General features: G+C 35.5%; 1 protein-coding gene across 1 annotated transcript in view; it reads left to right on the forward strand.

Annotated features, from left to right (window-relative positions):
• Positions 1–19,238, forward strand: part of prkceb (protein kinase C, epsilon b) — a 106,677-nt gene that overhangs the window by 42,434 nt on the left and 45,005 nt on the right. The window contains exons 3-10 of the mRNA XM_055170496.2: positions 11,806–11,968; positions 14,119–14,153; positions 14,636–14,724; positions 16,224–16,353; positions 16,438–16,580; positions 16,734–16,827; positions 16,988–17,202; positions 17,955–18,128. Coding sequence (XP_055026471.1) covers positions 11,806–11,968; positions 14,119–14,153; positions 14,636–14,724; positions 16,224–16,353; positions 16,438–16,580; positions 16,734–16,827; positions 16,988–17,202; positions 17,955–18,128 — 1,043 coding nt within the window. The remainder of the gene's footprint in view (positions 1–11,805; positions 11,969–14,118; positions 14,154–14,635; positions 14,725–16,223; positions 16,354–16,437; positions 16,581–16,733; positions 16,828–16,987; positions 17,203–17,954; positions 18,129–19,238) is intronic.

Consider the following 19,238-nt stretch of genomic DNA (forward strand, 5'->3'; position numbering starts at 1 on the left):
TCCCTTATTTAATGCCCTTGTGTTTGCTGTCCTGTGCTCATTCGTTTTGCAAAACTCCTTGTCTTTGCACTCATTATAAATATACGCAGTCTAGTCAAATTAATCATATTAAAGTTTTAGTCAAGTTTATTTTATAGTCTTTTGTCAAAGTTTGTCTAGACTGTTTGGTGTTTTGTAAATATATGAAGAGTTTCATTGCAAAACCAGATAAATCCATTTTTTAACATTTTTGTCAAAACATGTTTATTATTATGTTATCATGTTATTATTTTGTTTTATGGTGCTACTTAGCTGTATTTTATGTTTAAGTTATGAAGGTTTAAATCAAAACAAACCAACTGCAGTTGAATTAAAATTAATTGAAATGCACAACCAAAAAACGAGATTTCTGAACAATTAAAAAAACGGTGGTTATCTCACGAAACTCTTCATATGGTGTCTTGTTAAGTGTTCAATAAAGGTCTTTGTGTTTATCCGCCACCTGAATCTGGGTTTAGTCCTTGAACATTCACAACATGTTCATTGTGTCATGTGTACCATGTGCCTCATGCGTCATTTCAAAATACATCCCTGCTATACACGCATCGAAAGGGTTCATGATAAAAAAGACGCTCATTTTCACAAAATACTCGCAAGACATTAACCTAACATTAAACTCTGATTGCACGAGATTAGCCGAGTACTGGCAAACGCGACTGTCACTTTTATCATAAACCCTTTAGGTCTGCAGCAGACACTTATTTGGACATGACACGTGATGCACATAAGTTTACAAGACGCGCTGAACACATATTTTGAAATGATGAGCCACACACATGACAGGCTAAATACATGTTGTGACGAGCTTCGCATCGTCCACCCTCGAAAAAGAAGTCACCGGCCACCACTTGTGGGGCTCATAGCTGGACTATATCAGTCTATGGTTAACCTAGCTGGTGATTTGACGGCTATTGCTTTCTGCGATGTCAGTCTTTCAGCCTCTGGCCTGGAGTCACCCAAGCATGAGCACAGACTCTGTAGATGATAAATCAATAATGACAGCCAGCAAAACCTTGTGTTCAGGCTAATTCCTAATGTCGCTGAAGCTTTTGAGGACCAAAGAGCTCTAGATCAGACACACACAAACACACACACCCAGACTTTGCTTGTGCTGTTGTGTTTAGCTAAGAGCTACAAAAGGCATCGGACTGGATATGTGCGAGCGTTGATAGAGAGATACACAGAATTAGACAGAGACGTGTCAAAATAAGAGAAGTACCACATATGGAGACATCAAACTGACCCAATAGAGATTGCTTTTGATATCTGTAATAATAATAGAAATGTCTGTGCTTTACCACAGATCTTTACCACTAAAGTGGTGCTTTACAACAGTGCCTCCTGATCCTGGTCCTCGAGCACCCCCTCCCAGAAAGGTTTATGCCTCCTTATTTAAAACACCTGATTCAACTTATCAGCCTCCTTCCAAAATGACAAACACATCTCCCTAACAAGCTGATGATATAAATCAGGTGTTTTTAATAAGGAGACATCTAAAACTTTCTGGGAGGGGGTGTTTGTAGACCAAGATTGGGAAAACTGCTTTACAGAGTAACATCGCCATCTACTGGCTTGACACGTGTAATACAGCATTTTTAGTCGTGTTCACCAATGCGTGTATACGTAGATCTTGTTGACAGTTTTGTTGTGTGTAAATCAGTTTTTTTTTTCAAAAAAGCAAAGGAAAATGTTTCCATCTTACTACATCATTGGCATGTTTACATGCACAAAATTTTGTCAATCTGACTGAGTTTAATCCGATTGCAGTTTACGACAGTACCGTTTTCATGTACCCTAAACATTAGCCTCATTCACACAGTAATTCACCACAATGAATTTACCAGTAAATACAAAAATGTGCTGTTCACGTTCCGTCTTTTTACCAGTAAGACATCATTCACACATTATTAGCAAAATACCAGTAAACTCGGAGGGAAAGCGGAAGTTACCTATGGTGGCCGGTGATCTCAATGTTGTATTTGTAAACAATTGCCTTGCTATTGGGTGTTTCTGTGACGAGAATTATGTGATACGTAAATAAGAGGTAACTATAAGATGTGAACTTGGGCACAATTCTTCTGCGCATGTGCACAATGTATTTTTGCATTCGATTGAGAAAATACTACAATTCACACGTTTACATGCGTACTTTCCCCTGATGATCATATCACAGATCGGACTACACCACCCCATTCAATACAAAAAAAAGTTTGCACCCATCGACCTCAGTCGTATTGATTAAGGTGTTTACATAAAGGCTTGTTTGGTTGCATGTAAACGTTGCTATTGTTGTGTGAAGTCTCAGGTTTATGTTAGTGCTAATTTTTCAGTTCAGTATAGGTTCTGGATAAAATAGTGGCCACAAAAGTATTTGGGCACACATGCATGATAGGCTACTTAAAAATGTATAGTTTCATTGCATTAAAGATGCAATCAGGGAGTTTTAGCAGCATCTAGCCATGAAACTGTGAATTGCAACCAGTCCAAAGGTCACCTGTCCTTTTCAGAAGCATAGTAAAGCTACAGGCCACAGGACAAACATGTCGTCGTCTGAGACAACGTAGGGACAAAGCGCTCTCTATAGAACAGTTTGTCCGTTTAGGGCTACTGTAGAAATTTGACGGCGACTTCCGTGAAAGGGGACCCGCGGTGTATGTAGATAAAACGGCTCATATTTAAGGTAATAAAACATATATGTTTATTATATAAGGTTTTTACACACCACTGAAAACATTATAGTCCATTTCTGTCAATAGGTCCTCCTAAATTGTACACATTGTACCTTTAGGATAATACAATATCAGAGAGACATTTACAAACAAATTATGCTAAGAGATTACATTTTATGAGCCATTATTGCAAATAATTTTAACCTGCTGACGCAAATGTGATTTGTAGGTAAAATACTGTACATACAGTATGTACTAGAAATACAGTATTATATAATTGGACACATAATCCCTACTGTTCATGTATGGATCTGCTTGTGCTAATGTTTTGTATTACAGTAAGTGTATTGAGTTTGGCAGTATTCCCGGATAGAGACACACTCTAAACAACCGATTCATTAACATGATTTACAGTTTCATGCTCTTCAGCTCTTTTATTTGTTTCTCTATGTTTTCCTGCAAAAGTAGGTTTAGCGCATGACAGGTTTGCTGACTGTGCACACACTCAACATGTTTATCTAAAGCAACGTGTGTGTCTGACAGCTCAATAAAACACATACTCAGTCATGTGACTCGCCGCTCTCATGTGTATGTGTGCTGGCTTTGTTTTCTCTAGGTCTTATGTCACCTTTGTAGTGTTCCTGGCTCAATGTCTTTATCTCTTTTGGTCTTTGAGGTGACTTTGAAGTGGACCTGCGGTCCATTAATCATATACAGACCTTTTCTCTCTGTTTTCTGTCCCGTTTCTCTCTTTTACCCTCTCATGTGAACGAAACAGGTGAATTATTAAAGGGATACTTCACCTAGAAATGAAACATTATTAACATTTACTCACTGTCTTGTTTCATTTCTTTTTAAAATGATTCATTTTAAGACTTTTGAAGCTCATGTTGCTCTAAACGTCTGCTCCACTGTCATATACATAATATAACCGTTTTTCAATATTTTACTATGTTCTTACCTCAATTTAGACAAATTAATACATACCTATCGTTTTTCAATGCATGCACTTAATCTTTGTACAGTGTGTCGTGAATGTGTTAGCATTTAGCCTAGCCCCATTCATTCCAAACAGGGATGAATTTAGAAGCCACCAAACACTTCAATTGTTCCATATTTAAAGACTGCTACATGAGTAGTTACACGAGTAAGTATGGTGGCACAAAATAAAACGTGGTGATTTATTAGGCGGATAAAAAATGAGAACTATATTGTATGACGGAAGAGCACTTAGTTTGCAGCACTTCGACCTTGGCGTGCAGTAACATTGAAGTGTTAGAAGGCATAGAAGGCTTCTAAATTCATCCCTGTTTGGATTCTAAGGAATGAATGGGGCTAGGCTAAATGCTAACACATTCAACATGCTGTACAAAGATTAACATCACGTAAAAGTGTCTGCGACTAGTTAGGTAACAGTCTTTCTGCTGTTGTTCTTGAATATGATCCACGTTATGTCTCTTTCCTTCAATAACTATGTCACAGATCACTTCCAATAATCTTCAATAGCTTCTAAAACACTGTTCTCAATCTTCTTCACACTGCGAGTTTAATGCCTGACTGCTTTTTCAAAGCAAACGTTTGATGGCTCTTTACAAAAATAGTTCAGACACCTCAAAAATAATGTATGCGCTTTTGGCACATTGGCTTCCAAGGGGTTGTGGACGAGAATCAGATTCAGAGCTAGAACAAATGTCCTCAGTGAGGTTTAATATGTTATTGACAAAAAATCTGTCTTTTTCACCTCTGTTGTCCTCAACCCATTTTTAACCTTTAACTTTTTCCTCACCATTGACAAGTTATCTCGAGAAAATGCTTCACTGCCAATGACGAGCTTTTACGGCAATCCATATTTCCGCTATTTTCCACTAGGTGGCGCTCTCACCCAACTTATAAAACACTGAAGCATCCACTGATCCCAAAACAGTAAAAGCTCTGTGTATGTTTTGATCATCATTTTTAATCTGATCTCTAACAAAAGTAAAAAAAAAATGGAATTATCTCAAAATTTTGTATTTTTGAAAAAAACTACCCATATTTGAGAAGTGATAAAAGAGAACAGATGAAGATAGGATGCATAGATAGCTTCTTTTTTTTGAAAGCAGAGAGTCTGTTCTTGCATTTGATATATTATATGTTTATATATTTAAAGAAGAAAATTTAAACTACTTGCAACATTAAACTTAATAAAATCATAAAAAATGCTGATGCTGACTGGCAACTTTTTTTAAACTCTGCAAGTGTCCTAATAAGTGTCAGTTAAGTGAATTATAGTGATATTAAAGCAATAACCACAAGAGTTGGTGCAGTATAGTGATTTTACCATAAGTGAGAGGTGTACATACAGTAGACACAAGGCAAATTACAGTAATGCACTGACTTGAGTGGTTTATTGCTTTTATGTTTTTATTAGTTGTTACATTTGTTTTTACCTTTTTTATTAGTTACGTTACATTAATCATAATCTATATAATTAAAATAATGCTTAGATTTATGCAGATTTTAATGAATTATCCAATCATTTAGTTTAATTTAATGTTACACTTTATTTTGATAGTGTACCTTGGACATTTACTAACCATAAATTATATTGCAACTACTGACAAGCTGACAAGTAGTTGCAAAGTTACTTATGGTTAGTAAAATGACTAAAAGTTGACTATCAAAATAAAGTGTTACCTTATTCTCAGTATGTGAAGGTTCTTCTGTTTAGTAATTTTTTAGTAAAAGCATTAACCCCTTTTAAAGAATCTAAAAGGAGCTTGCAACTCTTATTACTAAATGTACACTACTTTCAGATGGTCTTGGTGTGCTGTTTTATGTTTTGAGTACTGTGTGTTGCTCCATTGTCATATACATAATATAACACCACAGTTTTTCAATATTTTACTATGTTCTTACCTCAATTTAGACAAATTAATACATACCTATCTTTTTTCAATGCATGCACTTAATCTTTGTACAGTGCGTCGTGAATGTGTTAGCATTTAGCCTAGCCCCATTCATTCTTCTTCTGTTTAGTCATTTTAAGGGTTAAGGCATTAACCCCTTTTTTAAAAATCTAAAAGGAACTCTTATTACTAAATGTACACTACTTTCAGATGGTCTTGGTGTGTGTTGGATGTTTGGGGAACACGAGGTGTCCCGCCAGACTGAACTCCTCTCTGTACATAAAGAAGATTTGTGTATTCAAAAAAATAAAGAGATGGAGATTATGTGGGACAGTAATGTGATGGACAATGTCATTAATAAGCCTTAAATTTATTAGACAAGCAGAGGGCACCACACCCTCAGGGGCATGGCTACACCTGTTGCTAGGCATCTGTTGCTTGTTGCTAGGCGATGGCTGATGTACAAGGCTAAAAGTGAGGTCTTACATTGTATGTCGAAAAGTAAACCTGTGTATGTGACAGGACTTTGTGGTAAACATAGTGCCTGGTTATCTTAAAACTAGCAGGTCCTGCTCCGTTTAATATCCGAGTACACTTTCTTGATTTATTTTAAACTTTGGCCGAGCGAGTGAATGTGAGGTGAGTTTTACTCACCCTTAGTAAGTCTTTTAATTGAAGAGCACTGATAAATGAGCAGCCTGATCTTGCTGAGATAGTACAGTAGGTGCATCTGTTTTATATCCACTCTCTCTCTCTCTCTCTCTCTCTCTCTCTCTCTCTCTCTCTCTCTCTCTCTCTCTCTCTCTCTCTCTCTGCGCTGTTGAGAGGAGGATGAGGGTGATACAGATGAAACAGTCTCACCTAAGTCTGCTGTGAGAGACTAGACAGATACCAAGGCTCTGTTGTCCTTAGATGGTGATTAGAACAGGACCAGCCAGAATGTATTTAATCCTCATGATTTAGTGTCAAACTCACTACTGAGGGTTTTTAAAATAGCAAAGTGCATTAATTACACTCTTCAAAACGGATGTTTTGATGTCGTGACTCATTCATCTATGCATGCTGGATGTGTGCATGTAGTGTTTAAACTTTTTTTCTGTAGCGTGTCTGAAAGTATCTGAACTGTATACAGTCACGGTTCGATAATGTAAATAAGACTACATGCAATTGTAAACCAAATGGAGTCAGGTTAGCAATAGTAGATACAGAATTGTAAAAGAATAGTATGTCTGCTGAACCTAAGTTTTGGGTGATTATGTTTGAAAGTGACCCTTGACCTTTTTCTGACTGTTATCATACAAGGGCACTTAGTATAGATAGAGAGGTCATGTAAAACTTCTGTCTGATAACAGTTGTAAACCTGAAGATACATTTTGAAAGGCTACTCAACGTTTGAATGTCTGGAGTTTGCATGTTCTCCATGTGACAACGTGGGTATACACTGGGTACTCTGGTTTTCCTCCCACAGTCCACTGTATTTTTAGTAAATGTGAATATATAGAAGCTGGTAGATAAGAAAGAAAACAATAGAGATCTACAGATCATTTGTTGTTGTTTTTTCAAGTCAGGCCTCCATGTTGTAAGTATATCTCAATCTATTATAATGTCACAGGAAATAACAATTTGATAATGATTAGTGAAACATTTATGCATTTAAGGCTTAATTGTGTAAATGTTTGCCGTAAATTGACAGTTTTTATGTAAGCAATACATGAGAGCAATGAGAGGTTGTCCTGTATCATGAATAAGTCACATCTGAAGGGGGGTTTTGAACCATGGAAAGCAAAGTGCCTGCATCCCCTTTAGCCGTGTTCACGATACAGTACAAGCCTCGAATACCTTATTGCTTTTAGAAAACTGTTAACAAAATACAAATATTGGTAACACTTTACAATAAGGTTGTATTTGGTAAAAATTACTTTATGAATTAGTTATGACCAATACTTCTACAGCAGTGCTTCCTAAACTGTAGGCCGTGTCCCCCAGTGGGCCGTCGCGGTACTGCAGGGGGCCTTGGCTAAGTTAAATCAAAATATTAAAATAATTAAATTATTCTAATTGTTCTGAAATATGATTGTTCCTTCCCTATTACATTTACATAAAGCATATACATTTTTCCCATTATAGTGAGGGGAGATACACTGCTTGTAAATGGTTTTAGATTTTTTTTAGATGTAATTCATTGCAATAGATTTGTGAACTATGTAGCTTTTGTTACACATTTTGCATTATAATTTTAAATAGTAGTATGCAGAAAGTATGTTGTGTTATGGATTTAAATATATTTGTAAAGAATGGTTACGTCATGTTTAACCAGATAATTTTACTAAATAATTTTAAAATATTTCTCATAGTTTTCATAATTTACACGAGATTCTTAAAAACTGGTTAATGAATGTTGATAATTTTGTGGAAAAATACAATCTGCTTAATTAAAAATATATGTAATATACAAATGGGGTTGTGGAGCTTTTCCTATGTTTTGGGGGGCCTTACCATCTGAAGTTTTGAAAGCTCTGTTCTACAGCATTTATTAATCTTAGTAAGCTCATTTAATTTTCAGCATTTACTAATATATTATTAAAATGACAAGCTGTAACTGTTAAGTAAGGGATAATTTATAGGCAGCAGGTCGCAAGTAAATCTCAAATAAGTCAGACAGTGTGATCAGTCCTGTATCACACTGAAGGGGCTTATTTTGCGATAACAGCGTGCTGCCTGTATGATATCTTATTACACGGTTATTTACCTTATAAATAAGATAAGGAACATTAAATATTGATTTGAAATATTTAATTAGCTAAATTTTCCCAAATGCAGACCTTCCTTGAGTACTTTTGATTTTAAGACAAGACAAGATGTTTAAATGTCACGAACATGCTATTTGGTTTAATCAGTTGTAAATGTAATGTCATATATTTTATTAAAAGACATATTTATATTTAATTTTTGTTTAATATTAAACTGTACCTGTCAGAATGATTTGCACCATCAGGGTTACAGTGTGTTATTAGTTTCAGGCTTGTTCAAGTTGTTATCTCTGATTATTAAACGGCACTCTAAAATGCTTGATTCTGATTGGCTGACTCCCCCTTTTCTGCAGAATGCAAAAATCCGCTCAAGAAATCACAGCACACCATTCCACACGTTGTTAACAACAATGACGGCACATTGAATACACAGAATCCTAGTTTTCCTCATCTACTTTGTACTTTGTGATCAACAAACAAACAAAAACAAAACAATACTTTGATAGCATTGCTAAACCTGTGGTGGTTTTCTGTGATGGGAAAAACGTAAGCCATCAACATCTAAAAATATGTTTATACTCGACGCGTCCACACGGGTGCGTTGGTGCGCGCAACAAAAATGACCTCAACCCAGAGTGGGAGGCGATATGATTCAGAATTTTGGTTTAAATTTGTATTGAATGAACCACTGGACAAGGAATAAAATACAAACCTTAAGATGTCTGTAGGCTACTGCTTGTTTAGTAACAACGTTAATGAAATGATAATGTTTAATAAAGACATATTTATAAGAGTGTTATTTTATTCATGTTCTCATATTTATATATCAAGTTCTGATGTTAGAAGCACCAGGGTTGTTCGTTGTTCCAGCGGACGACTTCTTCTATCCTCTTTTTTGCAGTTCAAAGAATAGTGCAAAAGCAAGTGTGTCAACTATAAACGCCTCGTTCCTTTTTTTGAGACGCACGCGCGATCAGCGGAGGCTCGCGTTGCTGACCAAAGCGTGACTATAAACAAAGCTTAATAATTTACACGAGAGGCACTCTGGAGACAAAAAAATGTCAGCTGTTGCTTGTTCTCCCGACAGCATCAAGCTTCTGTCATGCTCACACATTGACCCCAGTTGATCTTATGAAAAACTTTCCATTATTTTACACGAAGCCAATGAAAATCGAGCAGAACCAAAACATTTTACAGCTGATCGCTGTTAAAAAAGTTCAGCAACGATGTCCCAAGGATGACAGCAGCGATGACAGTGTTCAAAGAGAGTGTTAGTGATTAATGTCATTAATGTTTAATCAGTGTATACCACTAGTCAACTAAACGAATATAACTTGGCAAAGATGAATGCACATTTATATATTGATTCAATAGATTTATAGCATTTTGAAAAAGAAAACTTTGTGGAAAAAATTATCAGTTTTTATAATAAATCTTTGAAACGTTTATGTTTTTTTAACCTAAAGATGCTATGTGAACGTTTGTAACAGAAATTAGTGGTTTTCATCTTCTCACTTTCTTGATATAGAAAACACGTTTTTTCAGAAATTAGTCACAATGGATTTATTGCGTTTTGGAACCAAACTCTTGATATGTCTTTTCATTAGTTAATGAATTAACCGGAAGTACTGTATTGGAATTATCTAAAATTAACAAAGATTCCTAAATTCTGAAAAACTATGGGGCGGTTTCCCAGACAAGGATTAGACTAGTTTTAGACTAAAATAAATGTAAGAGCTGTCCAAACTGAAAACAACTTGCCCTGACATATCTTAAAATACATCAGTGCGCTTTGTTTTGCCTCTAAATGCACACAAGTAATGTTTTTAGTAAGGCATGTTTGTTAAAACTATATTTTATAATTAAACTAGGTCTAGTCTTGGCTTAAAGGAATAGTCCATTTTCTTAAAAGAAAAATCCAGATAATTTACAGGACCGATATAGACGAGAAGTTGTGGTTTAAAAGTGTGTATTTTTATTTTTCTTGTCAAAAATGACAATCGTTTTGCTAGATAAGACCCTTATGCCTCGTTGGGATCGTTTATAGTCCTTTGAAACTCCGTTGAAAAAAACTGTTAAGTGTTGAGTTAAGTATTAAGTGTTGGGCTCTATTAAAGTCCATTAAAATTAGAAAAATTCTGCAATGTTTTCCTCAAAAAACATAATTTTCTCTCGACTGAACAAAGAAAGACATCAGCATTTTGGATGACATGGTGGTGGGTAAATTGTCTGGATTTCTTTTTTTAGAAAAATTGACTATTCCTTTAAGCTAATCCCTGTCTGGGAAACCACCCCTATATTGATCATTATTAGTTCATGTTAGCTAATGATGACTTTAGTAATGTTAACAAATACAACCTTATTGTAAAGTGTTACCCAAATATTAAAGCAATTCTGTATTAACGTTTTGTTTGAAACTTTGTCTTGACCAGGTCTCCCTGGAAGAAGAAGATAGAGTAAAGGCTCAATGAGATTTTTCAGGTTAAATAAAAAAATAAATAAAAAAACACAATTTTCATAAACTAAAATTACAAAATTTTCAACAGAATGTATTACATATGTTTATACGTTGCGCACTGCGCAGTAATACACAGAATCATTGGGTGCAGGGGTCATAGATGCGTTTTAATATAAATCAGAATCAAGGACTGAAACTAACCTTTTTGCAAATAAAAATATATAAATATATAAATGTAACAGGTGGCAAGTATTACCACATAATAAAAGTTAGGCTTTTTCCACAGATCAACCTAATCTCAGGCCAACACATATGTGCTCTGCCAAGTGTGCTGTGCCACTTCAGATCTTCAATCCCACCGGATGTATCTAGAGTTAACATTAGTCTTGAAGTTTTTTTGCTGTGTGTGTTGGCAAAAAAGCAGGAACATTTCAAAGACACATACAGTGGCTTTATTAATAACAGGAGATGACTGTTGGCTCGCTACCTTGGCACAACCCGCCGTGCCGTTTTGATTCTCCAAGTTTGCCGCACTCTCTCTCTCTCTTGTCTCTCTCTCTCTCTCTCTCTCTTTCTCAGCAGCAGACTGCTACATTGACATAAGGGAAAACTCCTGAGTGATCACAGTTCTCTCTTCTCCACAAGTGAAAGAGTGGAGCTCCTCCCCTGTGGCCTTGTTTGCTGGCCTAGTGAGAGTGTCTGACAGCTCTCCAATATTGTGCCTGTGTCACAGTTGTGCCCATGGCTCTATCGATCGTTGCCTCTGCATGGCCTCTCATATCACACAAACAGATAAACACATGCAGTTACTTTTAACATTGCATGATTATTTGAATTACTAAACGCATAACACATAAACTGGAATGGACTGTATGAGGGATGCATTTCCATACATCAAGTTTGTGTGGATAAATGTTCAATGCACGATATTTCGTTTGCAATATTGAGATGTTGTAGCATAATTGATGATGTGTATATTCATTTGCTTGTGTGTCCCGCAGTAAGAAGCTGTGAGAATGAGGAGCGCGTGTTTCGTGAGCGCATGCGTCCCAGGAAGAGGCAGGGTGCTGTCCGGAGAAGGGTGCATCAGGTCAATGGACACAAGTTCATGGCCACATACCTGAGACAGCCCACCTACTGCTCTCACTGCCGTGACTTTATCTGGTAAGTCCCGCCGCTGTCGACGCCTGCCGTCTTAGACTGCAGCTTTGTAACGGATTGTTTGTACAGCTGCATCTGTTGGTAAATCTTTTAGTCCCCCCTCACAAGTCCATTCATGGGTGGTTTACCGTCACTGGGTCGAGTTGCCATAGCTACGACAGGAAAAGCCCTGAGGCTTAGAGCGTCGACGACGCTACAATACAAGTTTATTGAGTATTTCTGCCCCGTTCTTCATGCGGTGACAAAAGAGCTCTGCTTAGACACGCTGTGTCTCGCGTATCTGGAGATCTTGAAGTATATGACTATATAAATGTTTTAGCAAATGAGCTTCAGGCCTGATGTGTAAAGGGATGTCAATTTGAAAACATACATCATGAAAGTCTACACATTTATTCAAATTAGGGTTGCATAACGATTAATCGCGATTAATTTATAGCAGATTAAAAGTTTTTGTTTACATCATATATGTGTGTGAGCTGTGTATAATAATTATGTATATATAAATATGCACACATGCATGTATAATTTTAAGAAAAATATATATTATATATTAAGTATTTATATTTATACATAATATAAATTATACATAAATATACAAACGTATATACACAATCCTTAAATATGTACATGCATGTGTGTGCATTTATCTATACAAAGTTATTATACACACAGTTCAGGTGTAATATATGATGTAAATAAAAACTTTTATTCTGCTATAGATTAATCGTGATTAATCGTTATGCATCCCTAATTCAAATAATTAAATTACTAGTACTACTACTAACCTGACTGTGTGCAGGGTGTATTAGCATGCACATACAGTAATGCAAACATGGCCTTGGGAAATAAATATAATGGAGTTGCTTAACAGTTGGCAAATAATTTTACTGGGAAGTGCAACATACAGAATTCCTGTTACAAACAACATACATTTAAAATACATAGGGCACATTGTCTTAACAGAAAGATGTTATTTTACATAGCTGTTTTACCTATATTGTATTTTGAATTTTGCATTGGATTGTGGTTTAATAGAAATGTCAAAAAAAAATGAATGGATAATGCCTTTTCAGACAATTACCAGTACATTTTATGTATTTGTTTTTAACAGTGTAACAATGGACATGTGAGGATATTATTTAGTGCCAAGGGTAAAAATTAGGACTGTCAAAAGACTTTAATGATTAATCGCATACAAAATAAAAGTTTGTTTGGCATAATATATGTGTGTGCACTGTGTGTAATAATTTTTTATATATGTATGCATTTGAGAAACATTTACATACATAAATAATTTAATAAATGTACAAAAATCCAAGGCACTCAAGTGAGAAAAATATTAAAAAGCCTTTAATTCACTGGGCTACATACAAAATTTAAAAGGTAGATCTACGCGTTTCAGCTTACGCCTGCATCAGGATACATAATTTTTTTTTTTAAAATATATGTGTGTATTAATATATACATAATAATTACACACAATACAGTACACACACAAATAAATGATCAAAACACAAACTTTTATTTTGTATGCGATTAATCACAATTAATCTTTTGACAGCCCTAGTAAAAATACATAATACAGTAATAATACTGTAATAATACACCATCTCTGTAGCACAAAACTGTGTTTCTCAGTAGAAAATATTGACTGATTTGACTGATGAGATATTTCTAATTCACCTGCACTGTCAGTAAAAGTGGTCAAAAAATGTTCCCTAGCTGTCACTGGGGCAGTACCCTTCCAAAAAGTTCATAATAGTACCTCAGCAGTACAGTACATATGGTGCCAAATACATAAATATCTGTACATAAATGTTACTTAGTAGAATCTTTTTAAATGATACTGTCCCAGTGACAGCAAAGGGACCATTTGTGTCTGACAGTGGGCTACTGGTAAACCAATTTTGGTTGGCACACCAAAAAACCATTGAAAGACAATCTAATATAAAGTATATTACATACAAAATGATAAAAAAAAGACTATTAGAAACTTACCAATATTTAGATCTTTTAGAGTAAAACTGTTTAAAAATGATCTTTGAGCATTATCATGAACTGTTATTTCTGCTGTTTCGTCTATGGCTACCGCTGCCCCTGCTTTATAACAGGATTCATAACTGAGGATCAATCCTCTTTCTCTCTCATTGCAGGGGCGTATTAGGAAAGCAGGGTTATCAGTGCCAAGGTAGGTAGACAACATTTAAATGTCTCATAACACCATCAAAACAGTACCTTTAAGTACTGATAAGCTCAATAAAGAAAAGTGCTAAAATGGATATAAACCTCTTAAAATCCAGGTTTTTAGAGTCTCATAGTCGAATGATAAGTATGAGTTCAGACTTGACATGATCTAACTCAGTCAATATTAACAATATCAAGGTTTTATTTTCACAGAATGTTCTGTATATTATGCAGGATGATATTATGTAGAAAACAGCAAATCACAAAAAAAGACTTTAGCTGAGTTAACACGGACTGAGTTACATATCTGCCTTGTAGGCCAAACACTGTTATCTGTATACACCAGACCTAGTGGTACCCATACAGTATTTGAACCAGCAGTGTGCATGTAACACTGGTGATTTTGCTGTGTAAGCATACAATAATAATGAGAGTCTTAGATGTGACTGCTGATGTCATTGTCTGATCTGTTTGTATCATCTTTAGTGTGCACCTGTGTGGTTCATAAACGTTGTCATGAGCTGATCATCACTAAATGTGCAGGCCTAAAGAAACAGGATGACACCACAGAAGAGGTGAGAGAAAGGCATAGATCAGATCTCTTTAATATCTCAACTGTTTCTCCAGCTAGAATTGAGACTAAGCTGAAAACCTGCATGGTTTCTCTTTTTTACATGTGCTCTCATGTCTCTTTAGAGTTTCACAAAAGATCTGAACAATGTTTTAAAGTTTGCACAAATTTTTGTTACTTTTTTGAAGATATTTTTTATATTCTTTGCAAATTATCGGCGCTATTAAATACGCTATTCACAATTATTTTTGTTTTGTATTTGAGTCAGTGAAAAAAAAACGGTTTGGCAAGATGAGAAATTCAAAAATCTTTTTTAAAAACTTGTTTTCAAAGCAGGCATCAGGCAGTGGTGGACAGTGACTTCTTTTGCGAAGTTTGTCACAACATGTATGTTCTGTATGTAGCCCGTTATGTGAGCGTCTCTTTTATCATAAATGGTTTTGACGCGTGTGCAGCAGGCACTTATTTTGACAAAACACGTGATGCACATGAATCACATGATGCAACAAACACATATTTTGAAAACGCAAGCAACACACATGACACTCCCAACACATATTTTGAATTTGTGCCCCTCGGATAAGCAGTCTTGAGCCACCACTGGCATCAGGTTTATTTCAATGCACATAGTGTATTTATGTTAATTTTATGCAATAAAAAAATTTGTACCATTTTTATGAAAGTTAAGACTGAATGGACCTGAAAATGTCAAATGGTGTAACTTGCAATTGCGCCAAAGAATGAGAAATATTAAATATTTTATCCACCTTGATGGAATGTAAACGTAATCATCAACAAAATCTTATCATTTTATTTATTATTTCTAAATGTAAATTTTAAAGTGTTTTTGAAATATTTGTCCTCACTGAACAGCTCTGTTTCTAAATAATCTTTGACAAATCATGCTTGAAATGTATGTAAAAATCATATTACACTAAACTAGATAATTACAATTTATATTTTCATTAAAAAAATACTAGTTACACCAATTGACACAGACCGGTTATACCACATTGACATTTTTGCAATTATCCCCCAAATATTCTTTCAAAATTAAATAACACAAGAAATTTTAAACTTGGTCCTTTACCAAGAGAATGTATGTAAGTAATCTACAAATTTATTTTGAAATTGTAACCCTTTTTACATTTAATTGAACCATTCAGACACAAAATAATTAATGTCATGACATTGACCCATTTTTCTTAAGTATTTTGAAAGAGTAACTTTCAGTACAGGTGGCAAAGCATGGTGTCAAATGTATACATATCTGTACTTAATGCTACATATTAGGAACTTTTTGAAAGGTACTGCCCCAGTGACAGCAGGGATGCATGCATTTTGACAATTTTTTGTCTTGCATTTGTCTTAAGATTACAATCATAATGTACCACACCTAGGTTTGTGTGTTTTCAGTACCGCAAAGTGCCTGATGTTGCAACTTTCCACCTTATGAAATCAACTTTTAAAAGCATCTTTGTGATCCTCTATCTCCCCCTGCAGGTGGGCTCCCAGCGCTTCAGCGTCAACATGCCTCATAAGTTTAGTATTCACAACTACAAAGTCCTGACGTTCTGTGATCACTGCGGTTCATTGCTGTGGGGTCTGCTGCGGCAAGGGCTTCAATGTAAAGGTGAGCGGTGCATTCTGGGACATGTAGGATACCTGTACCCGTCAGTGCCACTGTTAAAATTATCCTCTCTCCCTCTCTTCTCAGTTTGTAAGATGAATGTTCACAAACGTTGCCAAAGCAATGTAGCTCCTAACTGTGGGGTAGACGCCAGGGGCATCGCTAAGGTGCTGTCTGACCTTGGAGTCACTCCGGATAAACTCTCCGGCAGCGTACAGAGGAGAAAAAGGGTGAGTGGATGAATCATCTGTTATAATACACCATGGACACAGCAACTTTTTCTTCCCTTCAGCTGTATTTCATAGGAAGTATACTGGTCTCGTGAAGCAATGAACAGGATTTAATAAAAGATGAAATACAGCATTGTCTTGTTTTTTCTGCAGATCTCTCAGGGTCCAGAACCAAATCCTTTACCCATATCCCCAGAGATAGAAGAAGATCGATCCAAATCGGCACCCAGCTCACCATGTGATCAGGGTAGGTGGTGCAGTGACCAAAAGTATCTTTAATGACCCCCTCAGTTTGATTAAACCATCAAAATATGAGATGCATGGTATAAAATGGAGAAATACAACTTGATTGAGACATTTGCTAAAGGTAAACTAGATAGCATCAAATGTTTTTATTCTCTCTTTAGACATAAATGATCTGGAGAACATCAGGAAGGCGCTGTCGTTTGACCATCGAGGTGAAGAGCTGAAGACGGACTTGTGCTCCTCACTGAATGATGAAATCTCTAATGAATCAGAGGAGAAGAGAGAGAATGGAGAACTGAGGACGGCTGAGGTCAAACGGATGAGTCTGAATGATTTCTCCTTCATCAAAGTGCTCGGGAAAGGAAGCTTCGGCAAGGTATAGCACTATGAAATCCCGTCTCTCTTTTATGTACACAAATACAGTTGCTTTATAGAATAAATTATTTTCAAACATCCAGTGTTAAAAGGGATAGTTTGTATTGGCATCAAGCACCACTCAATTTTAAAGTGCTTGCAAAGCAGCCTATATAGCAGACAACTCGGGCCTGATCCTCACCGAAGTCGGCAGCTCCGAGTCATCTGCGGTCTGGGAGCACTCATATTTTATAAATAGTCTGACATGTATTAAACTTTTGAATTACTTAATGCATAGACTCAATTTAAATGTATGATTATTTACACAATTTTTCCGCTGCCTAGCATTAACTGGTATTTAAATCTTTTCAATAAAAGTGCATTTAAACAGTACTTTTTCCTGTTTTTTATACCCATTTTTCTTTACCCGTAACGTAATCACTTGAATTCTTGTCAACAGTGAATATATTGTTTTTTTGTTGGTGCCTAGGGATGCGACGTATAAAAATCATGATTATAGTGAACAAAGTTATCACGGTTATCAATATTATTATGTTCAAATGAGATGGCAATGTTCAAAAAGCACTGATCCACACAGTGAAAACATTTGAACAAGTTTTATTTTTGAAAATCACAATTTTAATATATCTGTGGTAAAAAATAAATACTAACCGTCCATACACTTTATCATGTTTTATTGTGAAAACGGTAATCGCCCCATACCTAGTGCCTACAGAAGAGTCTGAATAGAGTTTGTCTGTATTTGTCGTGCAGGTGATGTTGGCTGAGTTAAGGGGTACAGATGAGGTTTTCGCAGTGAAAGTTTTGAAGAAAGACGTCATTCTGCAGGATGATGATGTCGACTGCACAATGACTGAGAAACGCATCCTAGCTCTGGCCAGAAAACACCCTTACCTGACCCAACTCTTCTGCTGCTTTCAGACCAAGGTAAGATCATAGAGTCCTCTGAGAGACGACTTCTTTTTTAGGGGACACATTACTGATAATGAGCAATATAGAAAAAGTTAGTAGTCAGGAGGCAAAACAGTCTGCTTATTTTGAAACAGAGATGATGTTGACTGCCACAAGGTGGAGCTGTAATATTATATTATGTTTTGAGTTCTTAATGTGAAAATTTCAAGCTATATCATTTGTCCAGCTTTGTCTGTAGAGAGGGAAATAAAATAACCACAAAAATAGGTCAGGTCAAATTTATTACCAGAAAAGAAGCAATATTTTTTCATTTAGTATTTTTGTTGGTTGTTTAAAGTGATTCACTGAATAAAAATAGCCATAAACAAACTGCAAAACCATATTAAATCTACTAAAATGTTGAAAATGACAATATGTCTTACAGTAGATACTCTTAATGTACAATCTTTATTTGTATTTTTACTATTAGTGTGTATTAGTATGACTTTATTAGTAGGGGAGAGCAGGGCACAACCTTACATTTTTTGGCTCTATCATTCAAAAAATATTAATAATTTTTTCACACAATCAACACATACATCTCTGCTACAAATGAACACTTTTTCTTAAGTTCGTTTGTGGGACCTACCGTAATCGTACAGAATTACACCAAAAGTAACAGGAGTGCTTTGGGTTTGTTGTAACACCTGCTAGAAAATTTGGTTTAAACACAAGCAATTCAATAAAATTCTGTCTATACACTAAAGGTGGATATTGTTTATATATCTGTCTATAATAGATAGATATCCACACATTCATCCTTCATGATCCTTCATCTAACCATCCTTGTATTTAGCATCAATGCATATAGATTTTTTTGCACAGGTTGCACAATTAAGAGAAAAAAAATCATAATTGTGAGTTATTTCATCTGATATTGTATTAACAGTTATCATTTTGATTAATAGTATTTACATTGTTTTCATTTCATTATCATTGTATACTGGAGGCTTAGTTGTAACAAATGTAAAAAATGTTTTCAATCCCAGCTATCAGTTACTAGAAGTTGCTGACATGTTTCAAAATGGAGTTATGTTTTAGGTAACAAGACAGTAATTCAAATAATATAAGGTTGGATTTGGTGAC

Source organism: Misgurnus anguillicaudatus, chromosome 11 (genome assembly GCF_027580225.2).
Source record: "Misgurnus anguillicaudatus chromosome 11, ASM2758022v2, whole genome shotgun sequence".
Taxonomy (NCBI): domain Eukaryota; kingdom Metazoa; phylum Chordata; class Actinopteri; order Cypriniformes; family Cobitidae; genus Misgurnus; species Misgurnus anguillicaudatus.